This window comes from Paramormyrops kingsleyae, chromosome 4 (genome assembly GCF_048594095.1).
Source record: "Paramormyrops kingsleyae isolate MSU_618 chromosome 4, PKINGS_0.4, whole genome shotgun sequence".
NCBI lineage: Eukaryota > Metazoa > Chordata > Actinopteri > Osteoglossiformes > Mormyridae > Paramormyrops > Paramormyrops kingsleyae.
The window spans coordinates 34,511,625-34,526,573 of NC_132800.1; the positions used below are offsets into that span (position 1 = coordinate 34,511,625).

The 14,949-nt window shown below is 42.5% G+C and overlaps 1 protein-coding gene across 1 annotated transcript; it reads left to right on the forward strand.

Moving 5' to 3' along the window:
- The first annotated feature begins 5,638 nt into the window (after nucleotides 1–5,638).
- Nucleotides 5,639–14,530, forward strand: ripk1l (receptor (TNFRSF)-interacting serine-threonine kinase 1, like). Its single transcript, XM_023815638.2, has 11 exons — nucleotides 5,639–5,783; nucleotides 6,127–6,308; nucleotides 6,869–7,025; nucleotides 7,619–7,756; nucleotides 8,707–8,938; nucleotides 9,684–9,833; nucleotides 10,745–10,821; nucleotides 11,355–11,430; nucleotides 11,881–12,384; nucleotides 12,953–13,087; nucleotides 13,231–14,530. The coding sequence occupies exons 2-11, from the start codon at nucleotides 6,151–6,153 to the stop codon at nucleotides 13,524–13,526; spliced, it is 1,923 nt and encodes a 640-aa protein (XP_023671406.2). The 5' UTR covers nucleotides 5,639–5,783; nucleotides 6,127–6,150; the 3' UTR covers nucleotides 13,527–14,530.
- The last annotated feature ends 419 nt before the right edge of the window (nucleotides 14,531–14,949 follow it).

A 14,949-nucleotide genomic window follows, 5' to 3' on the forward strand; every position in this document is an offset into this window, starting at 1 on the left:
GGGTTGATATATTAGTTGCTGTTCCGCATCCAGGGTACGAAAATAAAAGATGACACGCAGAAATTCTTCACTGCTGCGCTCATCGAAAAGACAGGCCTAACAGTCATTTCCCTGAACACGAGCACACGGAGACCCAGGTGGAAGTTAGGATGCATACCTTTCCGACTCTGCCATGTCTCCTCTTATACGGGTCGCTATTTCGAATTCCACCTGCATGTCCCCGGCTGTAATGTCACCGCCAGCTCCCCCAGCGTGTCCCCTCCCCCATCATGTTACTTTCTTCAAGACTAACACTGGCACGGTAGTTAGTCATTTGCTCGATACCGATCAAATGGAAGTCTGCAAAATAGTGATGCGTCTTCCCTTGTGTAGCTTGGGGAAGAAGTAGTTAGCTGTTATCAGGGGATAAAAGCACTAAAGATAGCACAACTGAGTCATCAAAAATATAAAGTGTCTTGTTTATTGTTCACTAGTCGAAATTAGAGAAAGTGACAGTAAACAGACAGACACGGCGAACATAGTAATTTCCAGACAGCTATATTTTGAGAGGTATCTGTTGTGCACTTGCATTTTGAAAGGTGTCTATTTTTAGCCATCTTCGCAGACTGGTCCCATAGTTTCTGGTCTGATTTGCGGTTTTGTATATGAGAATTTAACAACAAACAACAGAGGCGTTTACAGAAACCCGACGAGTGTCGTACAGTATTTAAGCACGGCCATGTGAATCTGTCACATGTGCTTCACGGTTTGAAGCGTGTTCCACTGCGGTGTTTTCCCAGGCGACTCACAGAAAGCCGCTTTTATCAATGAGCGATCTTACGCTGCTTCGTTTTTTTTTTATCATAATTTGGCATGAGTCATACTGCCAGTAAAAGTGTGAGTTTGTGCTACCATCATTTTTCCTGTCAATAAAAAACAATCGCATTAAAAATGGCCCGAAAAAAATTAATTGTAAAACGGTCTATGAATTTGAACAAATACTTATATAAGTTATATTCAATACTGAAAGCCAACTGCTTCTTTACGTGTCTTATGAAACACCACAAAAAAGTGAAGGTTTGTTGTTTCATTTCTGTCAAAATGAACTCAGATCCATCCTTGTGGTGCAGTGGATGCTGTCATTCCTCAAATCAGATCATATATTTGTGGCCTAGTCCATAAACTGAAGATGTGACTGGGCCTTACTGGGTGCCTCTTCGACAGGAACACACCACAGCATATACCGGCTACTTTTCTAGGTATCGCAACATCGTTTTTCGGCGAAAAAAAAATGGCCGTAAATCACAGGAAGGTACGCATAAAAGCCTGTGGTCTGGATTGACGCAATCGGTTGCTCGGAGCCCGCTGAAGGTCAGGTCGAGTGAACAGGAAATCCCCATAATGCTCTCTGGCATGTCAGCGTGTGCTGAATCACGAGGGAGCCGGGAGGCGGGGGAAATTTGAATGTGAGACAAGAGGGCGGTGGGCGTTGGACAGGAAGCCGCGAGGCGCGGGGTGCGGAGTGGGCAAGTAGAGCTGTTAGTGTCGTGGAGGTCGGCAGCTCGCTGCAGATGTGCCTATAGGAAATGGCTTTTTTTTTCTTAGCTGAGATAGGTGACTGCACTTGTGGTGGAGGTTGTAGAGGGACCACAGCAAGGAAACTCGGTGTAGTTTTACGAGTCTTTCTGCGCGTACGGGCCGGAAATGTGCTGCTCATTGTTCCAAAATAACTAGAGAGAAAAACAAAAAACAAGCAAAAAGAAAACAAAAACAGCTTTGAGTGGATTTTCTGCGTTTCTGTACATGGCCGTACCACAGGACCCATATTAACTGATCACTAATTATCAGGATATTAATTATTAATGCCATTTTTGATAGAGAGTGTTACTGAAGCTAACAGGAAAGCTCTGGTGCCAGTGTCACGAGGCTGGATTTCTTGCTTAGCCAGATAACTTGTCGGATTTAAGGTATGACAGTCTAAAGGTTTATCCCAGACTACCTTAAATCCGACAAGTTATGCGGCTAAGAAGGAAATCCTGCTTACTGATACAGGCCCCTGGATTGTGACCCTGTTTTAACATGAGTGAAACTCTAGTGGTATTGCACTCAAAGAATGAGGCCTAGGGTATGGTACTGTGCCGTAGACCTCATCATTTGGATTGCAGTGGGTTTTCGGAATTGTAATATCTTAGAATATATAATTTGGATCAGAGTACGATTTTTATGTGAACAGGGACCAGCAGATTTAGACTCATTAACTGAAACAGATATCTCATATATTAAATTTGAAAATCAGTTGAACTCTAAGCACTGCATTGCCCATAAGTGGAACATACAGGAATTGGTTGTGGTCTAATGCAGGGCCAGACCTCAGGGCAATAAAAGTAAACAGACATAATACAACAAAAATAATGTACTGGAGTAATTTCTGGTGACGACACAACTTAATGTGAAACAACAGTAGTGAAACAGAGTATAAACAGTAAAATAAAAACAATGTAAAGCCATGGAAAAAGTTAAGAGACCTGTATTTTTAAACAAATTTGCATTTTAGATCGTGGCTTAATCATAGTTCTGATGGCAGAAGGCTATGCTGAAAAGCAGGTTGCTTCCAAGTCAGCAGTACAAAAGAATAAGGTGAAGCAGGAGACACTGGGAATGACCAGAAACCAGACAGATAAAGGGCAGAAGCGACATTCTAATGCCAGAGATGACTGTTCTCATGAATCATAGGATGACATCAAGTGACCTTCAAAAGGAACGGGAAACATTAAGTGCAGGTGTGAAGTGCACTGCTAGGACAGTTCATATCAGGCTCCTAGAAGCAGGACTGAAGTCCCGTAAAGCAAGGAAGAAGCTCTTCATTAATGAGAAACAGAGAAGAATCAGGCTGCAGTTTGCAAGAAAATAATATTATTCACAGATTCACACCCATAAATTGAGAAATGAGTAAAACTGTCACGCCCAGCCAGAGTATGTGAGCGGAGCGGAGTGGGAGCGGAGCGAGGCGTGGAGCTGCATGATTTTGCCTGGAGCTTGGAGCGTATTTTTTGAAAGTCGGAGCGTCGCGATTTTCTCTCGCTCCAAGAGCGCTCCACTACCGCTCCGGCCCATAATGCAACTGCATTAGCTATAGCATGAACGAATTCATGTTGTGCAAAGCACAGTTAAGCACCACTGACAGAAAGATGGATTTTCTGAAATACTACTTTAAAGAAGGTGATCAAAAATACAAATGTATCTTAAAAGGTAATGACGACAAAGGAGAAAGCGAGACAAAAGGTTCGTTGTAGAATCTTAAAAGGCATGTGTCGAGAAAACACGATACAGTGTTCCACTCACACTTGGACAGCAAATCTAAAGGTCGGTGGTTCATAATACATTTCTTTGTCTCTCTAAATATTAGAGGTAGAAATTATAATTTTCTAATATAATCGCCGTCTCCCCTGAAATGCTTTAACAACCCAAATTGCCAATACCAACTGCATAAATCAATTGCTTGATACCCTCCACTCTGCAAAAGCTCGTTTTTCTCAAAGTGAATGCAGCATTGGAGATTTAATTTTGATCATTAATAGAGTGACTGTTCAACCAACAATTTGGTTTAAAAAGAAGGCAATAATAGCCTACATGCATTTTTTTTTTTTTTTGGCCACTTGTTTAACTTATTTTAGTTTAGTAATTTATTTATTTTATTTAATGTAATGTTTTTCTTCTGGTTAATTATTTAATCTAGCCACATCCAGCATTTGTATTTCATTTTGTTCAAAAGTGAGCTATATTTGGCTTGGGCTAATATAGCTACTGTTCTACTAAAGCACGTTGATATTTTTCTCCAAGTATTGTGCATTTGTTTTTCACTGAACGCACAGAGGTTCGATATAAAAATAAATAAATAATGAAAAATTACAGTGGAGCGTTAATTAGAGACATTTTTTTCATGGAGCGAACATGGAGCGAGGATCAAGTGAGGAGGGAGCAGGGAGGGAGCGAGGAGCGGAAAATGGTAAACCCAGAGCGGAGCTGGAGCGGAGTGATCATGAAATGCTCTGAGCCCGGAGCGGAAATTCTTGCCGCTCCACTCCACTCACATACAGTACTCTGCGCCCAGCTCGTCCGATCCTCGTGTGTGCCACGCCCCCTCATCATCCACGTGTGCTTCCCTTATTGTACCCAGCTGTTCCCTGTTATTTCTGGTTGTTTCATGTATATTAGTCCACGTCTTCCTTAGTTGGGTGTCCGTCATTGATGTGATGTGCGTCGCTGTCTGGCCCATCACCCCAAATAAACCCTCGTTTCCCGCTATCCTGCCTGCTTGCTTGCCTCGTTCATCGCCGCTTCCTGCCTGCTCGACCGCCGCGATCGTGACAGAAACAAAAAGTTTGCTGTGGTCTCTTAAATTTTTTTCCATGGCTGTATAACATGATGAAGTGCATTAAACATTAAGTACAACAACACCAATATTTCCTATTGGAAACCCACAAACAAAACTTTGTCAATCACAGTTCATACAAACAATCTCCACTCATTTGCTCACAAAGTTAACTAATAACAACATGTAGAACAGTCACCATTTTTAGTGCAATTCATTAATGAATTCACTTGATTTACTTTGAGATTGCAGCCGATAAAACAATACAAACCTCACTAAATGCAAATTTAGTTTGCAAATATTATCCATCCATCCATCCATTACAGGGTCATGGGGCACAAGGTAGGGAAAACACCTTGAACAGGATGCTAGTACATCTACATATTATGGGCCAGTCCACCTAACTGCATGTCACTGAGCTGTGGGAGTGAACTGGTTTATTTAGAGGTACTGGGATAACATACTAACACACAGCACGAAGTCAGAGTTCCAGAGGTGTGAAACAACACTCCCCAATACATCATCCATCCATCCATTTTCCTAACCACTTATCCTGCTGGGTCGTGGGGGGTCCGGAGCCTATCCCGGAAGCTATGGGCACAAGGCGGGATACAACCCAGGATGGGGGGCCAGCCCATCACAGGGCGCACTCACACACCATTCACACCTAGGGGCAAATTAGCAACTCCAATCAACCTCAGCATGTTTTTGGACTGTGGGGGGAAACCAGAGTACCTAGAGGCAACCCCACGACGACACGGGGAGAACATGCAAACTCCACACATGTAACCCAGGCAGAGACTTGAACCCGTGTCCCAGAGGTGTGAGGCAACAGTTCTAACCACCTCATCAACATGCCACCAATGCATCAAATATTATAAAATAAGAAATATAGGTTTTTTTTTAAATCGTTTGAATTAATAATATGATATTTGTCAGAGAATCTTTGTGTAACAAAATCTTAACCGGAGGAGTCAACTCTATTGTATTGTTTCAATAATGCATTTTCAATGTTCATAGACTACGCTTATTGCTTATTACCGATTAATGTGTCCCCTTTTTAGTTTCTTCCTGTTATAATATTACTGTCTAAAAAGGAAGTGGTTTAAGTTGGCTGCTGAGTAGTCTATGAAAAAGAGTAACTACATGATGCTGAATTCACTCACTACATTAATTCAGTTATCTAGTTTGATTCGATTAATAATTATTTAAAGTATTGTCAAAATCATTCAGTTAACCGAAAAATACTCGGAACTGAGTTTAAAACATATGACTAATTTATCTGTCATTATTATTTACCCGTGTGAGGAATGCGATCGGCGCCTCGGCAGTTGATTACATGCGTCTGATTGTGCTGCCGGAGTTTCTCCTTTTTACTTTCTTTTTGGGAAACAAACCTTCCGGAAATAAGCTGACGCCTTGATGTACGAAGGTAAGTATGCTTAAATTATATACATGTATTGTAAATGTATTTGTTTTTTTAATACATTGTTTTTTTTGGGTTTGGTTTTCGTTTTAACTATAAATGGCGAATATCGTTTAAATACTTAGCGTGTTGTAGGAATTGAAAGAATAAAACTGTTAGCAGACGCTTTAAAAGGTCGTAATTACATTTTACGTTAAAAGGTTTCTGTAACTTTTTATGACTATTGGATGTTTCGTATTTGTTCATTTTAGTAATAGAAAACCATACACGATTGACGCTGTTTTCATGTCATTACTTTGACGTAACTTTTGACTGGCGTATTGCTATCCTCTTTCTGTTTCGTGTCAAGGGCTAAGCTGCTTAGTTACTGGCAATGGCTGTAGCATCGGAGTCCATCTGCATGACGTCTGCAGACCTTATCAAAAAGGCTCCCTTGGACTTTGGTTGCTTTGGACAGGTTTACCTGTGCTACCACAAGACGCACGGCCAGGTGGTCCAGAAGACCGTCTACACGGGATACCCACCGAACGAGTAAGTCACCTCACTACTCTTAATGTCAGAACTGAACAGCTTATGTCTGATTAACTACCCAACTAACTAGTTTTTATAGGATTGCCCACTCAGTTGTAATGACATGGGAAAAAATACTGAATGTGGGAATTATCTTGCTTAGTTATCGTTTACTTCTAGGATACTCTTAAGTACAGTTTCAGTGGATGCATGTCTCAATACATTAACAAAAGACATTTATTAAATGGTGGAATGGGATTTCCTGAACAAGTATCAGGGCAGGAAGTGTTTATATATGAAACTTCCAGTTATCATTTCTGTATAATATTATCAAACACCACCTGCCTAATGCTGTTATTTATTATAAATAGAATATTTTTTAGTGCTTCCTGTCGTGGCTTGACAGATTTTTAATTTTTTTTTAGTTATGTAAACTGGAATAACTTGCTCACATTTTAAATTACTGGATTTGTGATTAAGTTGCTGAAGGATAAAGAGGGCAGCATGTACTGACAAGATGTAAATCACTGCTACATATTTTACTGTCTTCCTATGCTTTTTTTCTTTATTTGTGTCATAAGTAAGTACAAAAAGTCTCTGATGGAGGAGGGTCGTATCTTGCACAAACTGAACCATAAGCGGATCGTCAAGCTTCTGGGCCTGATCATGGAGGACGGGGCCTATTCATTGGTCATGGAGTTCATCTCTAGAGGCAACCTGCTGGCTATGCTGGACAGGGTATTTCACACAGACTTTCCTTGATGACATAAGATAATACGGCTGTTTATAAAAAGACATGACACATTGCAGCCATGTTTATTATGCATTATGAATGCTCTATGAGGCTCTCATCTATAATGCACCATAAATACTTTTATAATGCAGTACAAAGCATCTTTAGTTGTTATATTGACCGTTATATTGCATTATGAAGGTATCTATAGTGCATTTTACTTGACAGAGTCATAAAGCATTCATAGTGTTTAATAAGCATGGGTGTAATGTGATATTCCTTTCTATAAATAGTTATAGCTGTATTCATAATACTTTATGAGTGTATTATAATGCATTATGAAGATACCTGTAGTGCATTATGATGACTGCTCAAATGAATAGCATTTTTCATAAAGGACCGTGGCCTCACGCAAACGTTTGGTTCAGTCATGGCACACAAATGATTTGAAATCTGAGAAATAGAAAGTCACCTTCAATATTTTATTTTTATGTCCAGCGTAGCATCTTGGGAACGTGCTTGCAGAGTAGTCCCAAACATTGTATAAGGTCTTACTACAGTGTAGCATCTTTGCTTTAAAAGACCTGCATTGTTCCAGGTTGACGTACCAGTCTCCATAAAGGGGAGGATCATTCTGGACATCCTTGATGGAATGGTGTACTTATCACAGAATGACATCATTCACAAAGACCTGAAACCAGACAATATACTGGTAGATGAGGATTTCCATATCAAGGTATGTCTTTACCTTTTACTGAATACCAGTGGTTCTTAATCCTGTTCTTGGAGGATCCCTACACTTTCTGAAAAAAAGGGTACCAGTTTGTACCTTTGCTTGTCACTGGGGTTGTACCCTCAAGGGTCTGTCAATCGTACCTTCAGCTGTAGGTAATACATTTTAAGATACAGAAATGGAGTCTGAGGAAGATTTCTGTACCATTGATGGTACATTAATGTTATTTGTACCTTGGGGATGTTCCTCAGAGTTGGTACCCTTTTTTCTGAGGGTGTAGCTAGAATGTGTTCATTCCAACCCACTCTGCTTTCATCCTGTCTCATTGATTATTAGCCTATTAAGGACCATCTGAGCTTGATTAAAGTAGGGTTGGAATGAAAACAGTCTGGCTGCGAACGCCAGGAACAGGACTGAGAACCATTGCTGTAAAAGTGTCTTCATAACAGAGTTGACAGATGTCATCTCTGAATCCTGATAGTGAACCTGGAAATGTGTGAAAGGGGGATGGTGGAATCTTAAGACTTATCTGTAGCTCTTTTTAACAGTGAAAGTTGCTGTTCTAGCTCTCAGCCCCTGTGGATTCCACTAAGGCCCAATCCGGTCCTCAGGGAGCCACAGACAGTCCAAATTTTTGTTCCCTACCAGGAGCTGAGAGGGAGCAAAAATGTGGACGAACTATGGGTCCCCGAGGACTGGATTGGGAAACATTAAAAGGTGGTGCCTTTTTCTGCACCCGCCTTGACTGAACCTTACTCCTACTTGTCACTGGCAGCCGTATTTCCCTCAACTTCCTGGACTCCTCCTAATGTACCGCTTTCGTCAGTAATCGCTGATAAAGGTGTTTTTCCGGCTTCCGTGTCCATCTTCTCACTTCCACCCCATGCAGCGTCAGAAGTGCCTGTGCCTGACTCACACGGTTTATGCGTATGTGTGCGTGTGCACGTGTGCAGATTGCGGATCTGGGCCTCGCCACGTGCCAGAGCTGGAGCAAGCTGACCAAGGAGGAGTCGCGCAATAAGAGCCGCTTGGGCCAGCGGACTTGTGGCACCACGGCGGGGACTCTCAGCTACATGGCCCCCGAGCATCTGATGAGCATCCATGCCCGCTCCTCTGAGAAGTCCGACGTCTACAGCTTTGCCATTGTTGTTTGGGTGGTGCTTACCAGAAAACAGCCTTATGAGAGTTTGTATATCCTTCCTTTAATGTGTTTTTATAGCTCTTATCTAAACCAACTTGTAAAATTCAGTCTTACTGGCACGTAATGTCCTCTGAACATGTGGGTGATCCACAAAATCGGATTTCCCAGTTAGCTGGATTAATTTAAGATAGAAGTTATGATTGCCCAATAGGAAGGCTCCTTACCTAAACTCTTATTGGACAGTCATGACATGTAGCTTAAGTTAACCTAGCTAAACTGAGAAATTCTACTTTGTGGAACACCGCCCAGGAGCGGGTGTCTGTAGTCTGTGACCATCTGACTGTCTGCTGAAGAGGGCAGCATCATGCCTTCCTGTGACTGAAATTCATGGAGTTTTTTTGACAGTATTTTATTTATGGTGTGGCAAATGTCTGCAGTTGTTCTGTCCCACATGCCACATGTTCCACCATGCGGTCCCTGCTCTGTAGATGGTGTCGGTGCCATCAGTGGGCCCCGGGGGTCCTAGCCCCTCTCTCCCGGTGACCCCCCCCCCCCTAAAAATAATCACTTACAGATGCTAAAAAAAGATTAGCCTATTAGCGCCACGAACATCGTGGACCCAGCCATGAAGTTCTTGCTCTGGCACAAATATTGCATGTAAGAGCCTCTTCATCCAGTTCAACGCAATTAGCTCAGTCTCCGTGGAAATGTTTTCACTGTCGTTATGGGTCATTTTGGTGTTTGTAATGCCTGAGATGCATTTCTAAATATTTCTTCTGCTCCCTCTAGATGCCCTAAACGAAGACCAGGTATGTGCGTGCGTCCGTTTGGGGAACCGCCCCGACGAGAATCTCATTCCACAATCCACTCCGGCTGAGATGGTGACGCTGATGAAGAACTGCTGGCAGCAGAACCCGGAGCAGCGTCCAACGTTTACAGGTCTCCGCAGTTTGCATTGGCGTCCGTGTTTTTGCGTGCTTGATGTGGGACTTCGGGGTGTCTGCTACAACACGTAGAACATCGTCAAACTTAATGAAAGAGCTTCCAGTCAACGTTGACAGAGTCAGACAGGGTTGGGGCCATTCCGGGAATGCATTCATCAATTCCAATCCAAATCAGAAAATGGAGCTGGAGTTGGAATTTAAATCTCCCTGAAATTCAAATTCAATTCCAGTTGTGTTCCCCATGGCCTTTTTTCCAATCGCAACTCCAGTTCCATGTCCTGATTTGGATTGGAATTAATCAATGCATTCTGGAACAGCCCCAACCCTGCTGTTATATGCTCGTATGCCCCATATGGGTTAATTTGTTAATTTTAATGACCGATTCGCTAGTGTCCACTTTAAGTACCAACATGGAAGCTTTTGATAAGCGTTGGGTTAGTTTGCAAACCCTACAGACTATTTACAAGGTGATAAAGCAGTTACATACATGTAAATGCGTGTGTATGTGACTGCAGACTTGCCTTATTGAAAATCTCACACCGGCCAGCTGATAAATTCGACATCCCTTTGCTGTGGCACGCGTGCAAGGAATATCAGAATAATCATTTATATTAATAGTATTCATTAAAATATAATTACGACACAAATAAAACGCAGCATGTGCAAAATACACGGCTTGACCAGAGAAGTATGAACGTTTCCGTGTATGCATACGCGGAGTGGATACACGAGTCTTGCGCTTGTGTGCAGAAGTATGAACCAGCCTTTACCATTCACATGTACATTGTTTCTTGCACCCTTTTCTGGAAATTCCTGAAGCATAGAAAGTCCACTCATATCGCATGGGCTGGGGAACGCAGCCCATCTGACCTCAATAGCCCCATTATTCTCCTTCTCTCTCTACAGAAAGCTATGAGTCATTTAAAAAATTTTACAAGAATGGCTTAGAGAAAAACGTGGAAAAAGATATACCACAGCTTATGGTATGTATCACGGACACACCACTGAAATTCATTTTTTTTAATTCCCTGTGATTGTTCATATCTGAAACAGTGGTAGATCAGATTGTGTGAAGCTAACTTAAAAATGTTCCAAGACATGTTGAAATTGCGACAGAGTTTAAAAATATGATCAAATAATGCGAGTATCCTTGTTTAGTTGAATTATTCAAGTATGTGTGGGGTAATTTCACCATTATAAAACATCTTAAAAGAGAGAATGATGTCCTGTCCATGCAGAACAGTTAGGGTGTGAAATAGGGTATTTGAATTGCATTTTTACAGTTATCTACGCATGTGTCACATATGGCAAAGTACAAACCTTGTTGTATTACACTAACAATTCCATTTCAGTGGCATCTTGTGTTTAGTCCCAACCAGACTAACCGTGTCGCGACCCACCATATACACAGTCATTGCCGTTTTCTTTACCTACTCCTCTGTGGATTCGGTCACGTGACTTGTGTTCTTGCACAAGACTCCCGTATATTGCTCACTGTCACTTAATCAACTAACAGGCAAAGTATAAAGGTCCAGAGGATTTCCTGGAGAAGATGAAATCCCTGTCTCTGGACTCTTTTAATCTGCAGGGAGGTGAGTACAGTGCTGTTTAAAGCCCCCCCGCCTCCCCCTCCCCCTCCCCCCAAAGTAGCACAGTCCATCATGCAGATTAACACAATGTCTCCTAATGATGGCCAGCCACACCGATTTTTTTATTTTTTTTTGTGAAAGTGATTTTTAAAAAGACACCCATCACGATTGGTTAACGTGCCATTTACTGAAAAGCCAACAAAATGTTGTGTCTGTCACAGTTTGCCATTATCTGAATAAAAAAAATGTTCAGACTCCAGACAGATGGCTTTAGGTCTACTGAAAACTGAGAAGTGAAAGTCTGCAGTCACTGCAATCATGGTTTTCTCTCAGGACCTGTTCTTTATGAGAACGTGCTGAATTGAAAGAACGGTTGCATAATGCGTTCCTTGAATTCTCGTCTTCATTCGGCATTTTGCTTTGACTTCCCTTGGCGTCTGTGCCTCTTGACAGACTGTCCCACCTCCCTGAAGAGCTCCGACATGCCCGTGGAGGCCAGCATCGAGGACCTTCACGCCATCGCCAACGCTGAGCAGCTCTACCAGGGCGATGCCATGCCCGTTAGCAACCTGGAGGTTAAGCTGGAACAGGAGTTTAACTACCACAAGCACGGCAGCTATAACTACCCCGACCGGCCCGACGCAGGACCTCCTCGGCCGTCTGTTGAGATTGGCAGGGAGGACCGGAGGGAGGTTCCGTGGCGAGCACGGCCCCCACTGCATGTGTCCACTGTGCAGTCATGGACCAAGAATGACCCACATTCTGGGGGAACCGTGGAGAACTTCTCCTCATTCAGCAATCAGTCAACACCCAGTCCCAGTGTGGTGGCCCCTCCCATGGGCTCCCCTGACTGGAGCCCTCTGTACCAGTATGCACCACAGCATGAGCAGGCCCAGCTCCATTCGATACCAATCCCAGAATCTGAAAGTCCAGACTCGTCCACGGGATACAAATCAGGTATGATGTTGCGTATCGGTACTCGCTCACGCCCCCCCCTCACTGCTGCTTACGAAATAATACAATTTTTGGGTAACACTTTGTTACTGCACCTCCATAATGCATTCATTAATTATTCATAGAACATTGAGTGCACCTTCATAATGCATTTATAATGCATTCATAGGACTTTTATAAGCAGCATGTAAGTATACCTTAACATCCTAACATACCTTAACAGCTTTAATATACGTTAATAACATAATAACAAACAAATCAGTCTTAATTGATTCAGTAATACTTAAATCTCCGGGTGACTCAGTAGTTGTCTTTTGTAGGCCTGCTCAGTCTGTCTTGCCTTTTCTGCATGAGTATGGGTTTCCTCTAGGTACTCTTTGTCTCCTATAGTTCCTGAAACAAATTGGCGTCTGTAAAGTACCAATAGTCTGTGAGTGTGTGCCCTGTGATAGGCCGGCATCCAGGGTGTCCCTGCTGGGTTTGCAGAGCTCACAAAGACTCGGTACTGGTGGGAAGGTGTATGGATGGACTGGCATTGCAATAACCTACTTTTGTTTATGCTTTTAAATAGTGTTCCTAAGTAATGCAAAGGGGGTCCAAATTGGTGACAACAACCGTCTTTTTATTGGATGTCAAGACTTCAGTCTGCCCAGCCTTCCGTCCAATGGAAGCAATTCCATGTATCAGGAGCTTCTCCTGAAGTTTGGTGCGTCACGTTGTGTTTTTGTTCATTTATAATTTGTTATCGTGGCTCCCGTGTAATTCGGCGCGCTGGTGAAGTTGATGTTGGCCAACGTCGACTGCCCGGCGATTTGGCTCCTTGACAGTGATCTGGCTCTTTCCACTTAGAGGACTGCCCTGTGACGGAGGAGCATCTAGAAATGCTGCGGCAGAACATCGGGATCAACTGGAGGCAGTGCGTCCGGCGGCTCGGCCTCACCGACGTGGAGGTGGAGACCATCGAGCATGACTATGTCCGCGAAGGGCTGAACGAGATGGTTTACCAGGCTCTGGGGCGCTGGAAGATGAAAGAGGGCTATGTGGGATGTACAATGGGCAAGCTATGCCGGGCTCTCCAGGGTGTGGTCAAAGCAGAACTTCTTCACAAACTTCTGGAGATCTGCCGGTCTCCCCAGTCTCCTTAATCCCAGCAACTCTTTCCTCAAGGCTCAGTTCTCTTGGATCCTGGATTGGATCATATGCTGTCTGCTGAGAAAACACAACCATAAGTGTACTGTTGCTCTATTTTGGCTCTGTTGCTCTAATGCTGCTGTACTTGCTATGTCCTATGGGTTGAATTCCCATAGGGTTCAAATCCTGAGCCACGCCCCCAAGCTTGGCCACACCCACTTACATTCCTGGAAGCCATCTGTGGTGTGCTGTTGTAATATATGTGTTTTGCTAATTTGGAAGGTTAAAATGCCATAATAAATGTTTAGAACTGAATACGACCGGGTCAGCGTGTGTTTGTGTGAGAGAGAGGGTTTCACGGTGGACTGTGCCGCATGCTCATGTTTATAACAGTTACCTTCAATCATCAGACTCCAGGACCTTAAGAAATATGCTATGATATGGTCACGTTTTTTCTGTTCGTTTGTAGCATTATTGTAAAGACTAAAGACTATTATTACAATTATTATTTTAGCCAAACCCAGGAAAAGCCCAGCAATTTCAGTAATAATGTTTTTTAATTATATAAATAATATTCTCTCTTGAATGGTTTGCAAATCAGCTTACTAGATTTTGATATACGGCTACAGGAGAACAAAAAAGTAGCTTTTTGGTATTCAAAAATGTACTAGATAAATTTATTCAAACCATAAAACTTTTCTTGTGAGAATGTAACTACTCTTTTTGTACCTTCATTTTAAAAAAATCTTCTTTAGTCATTAGTCGTTTTCAATCACGCCATTAATTGTTAAATATAGATTCAGTTGTGTTAATCATTCTGCACGATTCCGTTTCTGACGCAGGTGGACATTTCGGAATATAGGTTATAATGGAATGGTATACGTAATACACAGTTCAGAAGAACAGCTGTCAGTGTGAGATCAAAACATACGTTTACAAGCCCTTGCAATTATCTGTATTTTCCTTTTGTAAAGTTGAAATTATCACCAAATTTGCAGAATAAATATATGTTTCTAAACCTTGGACTGCTGCCATTTTAATTTTGTTAATGTTTTTATTAACTGCATCATTGATCAATTCTTCTTTGCTTGTCGTAATATTGTGGTTTCTCTTGCATTGTTTCCACCTCTACGAAGACCTTTAAGCATGGTCTGTGGGCTGCCATTTTCTTCTTAGCTTGTGTGCACTATGCTCCTAACTCCCCCTGGTGGTGAGTGGAGAGAAGTCCAGCATGAAGCACAGGTGAACGTGCGGGATTTGTGCAGGTTATCACTGAGCTGATCCAGATGTTCTGCTCAGAACCTTCCACCGGAATCAATTCCAGCCACTTCTCCAGTACAGCATAGTGGGCAGTCGACAATCTATCAAGGGGATCGTCCAGCATAATGCAGTGTTTCCCAATCCGGTCCTCAGCGACCCCCAGCAGTCCACGTTTTC

Coding starts and splice junctions, on each gene's coding strand:
- ripk1l (XM_023815638.2), top strand. CDS start 6,151: ATGGCTGTAGCATCGGAGTCCATCTGCATGACGTCTGCAGACCTTATC. Junction 7,026..7,618: donor TGCTGGCTATGCTGGACAGG/GTATTTCACACA, acceptor GCATTGTTCCAG/GTTGACGTACCAGTCTCCAT. Junction 12,385..12,952: donor GTCCACGGGATACAAATCAG/GTATGATGTTGC, acceptor GCTTTTAAATAG/TGTTCCTAAGTAATGCAAAG.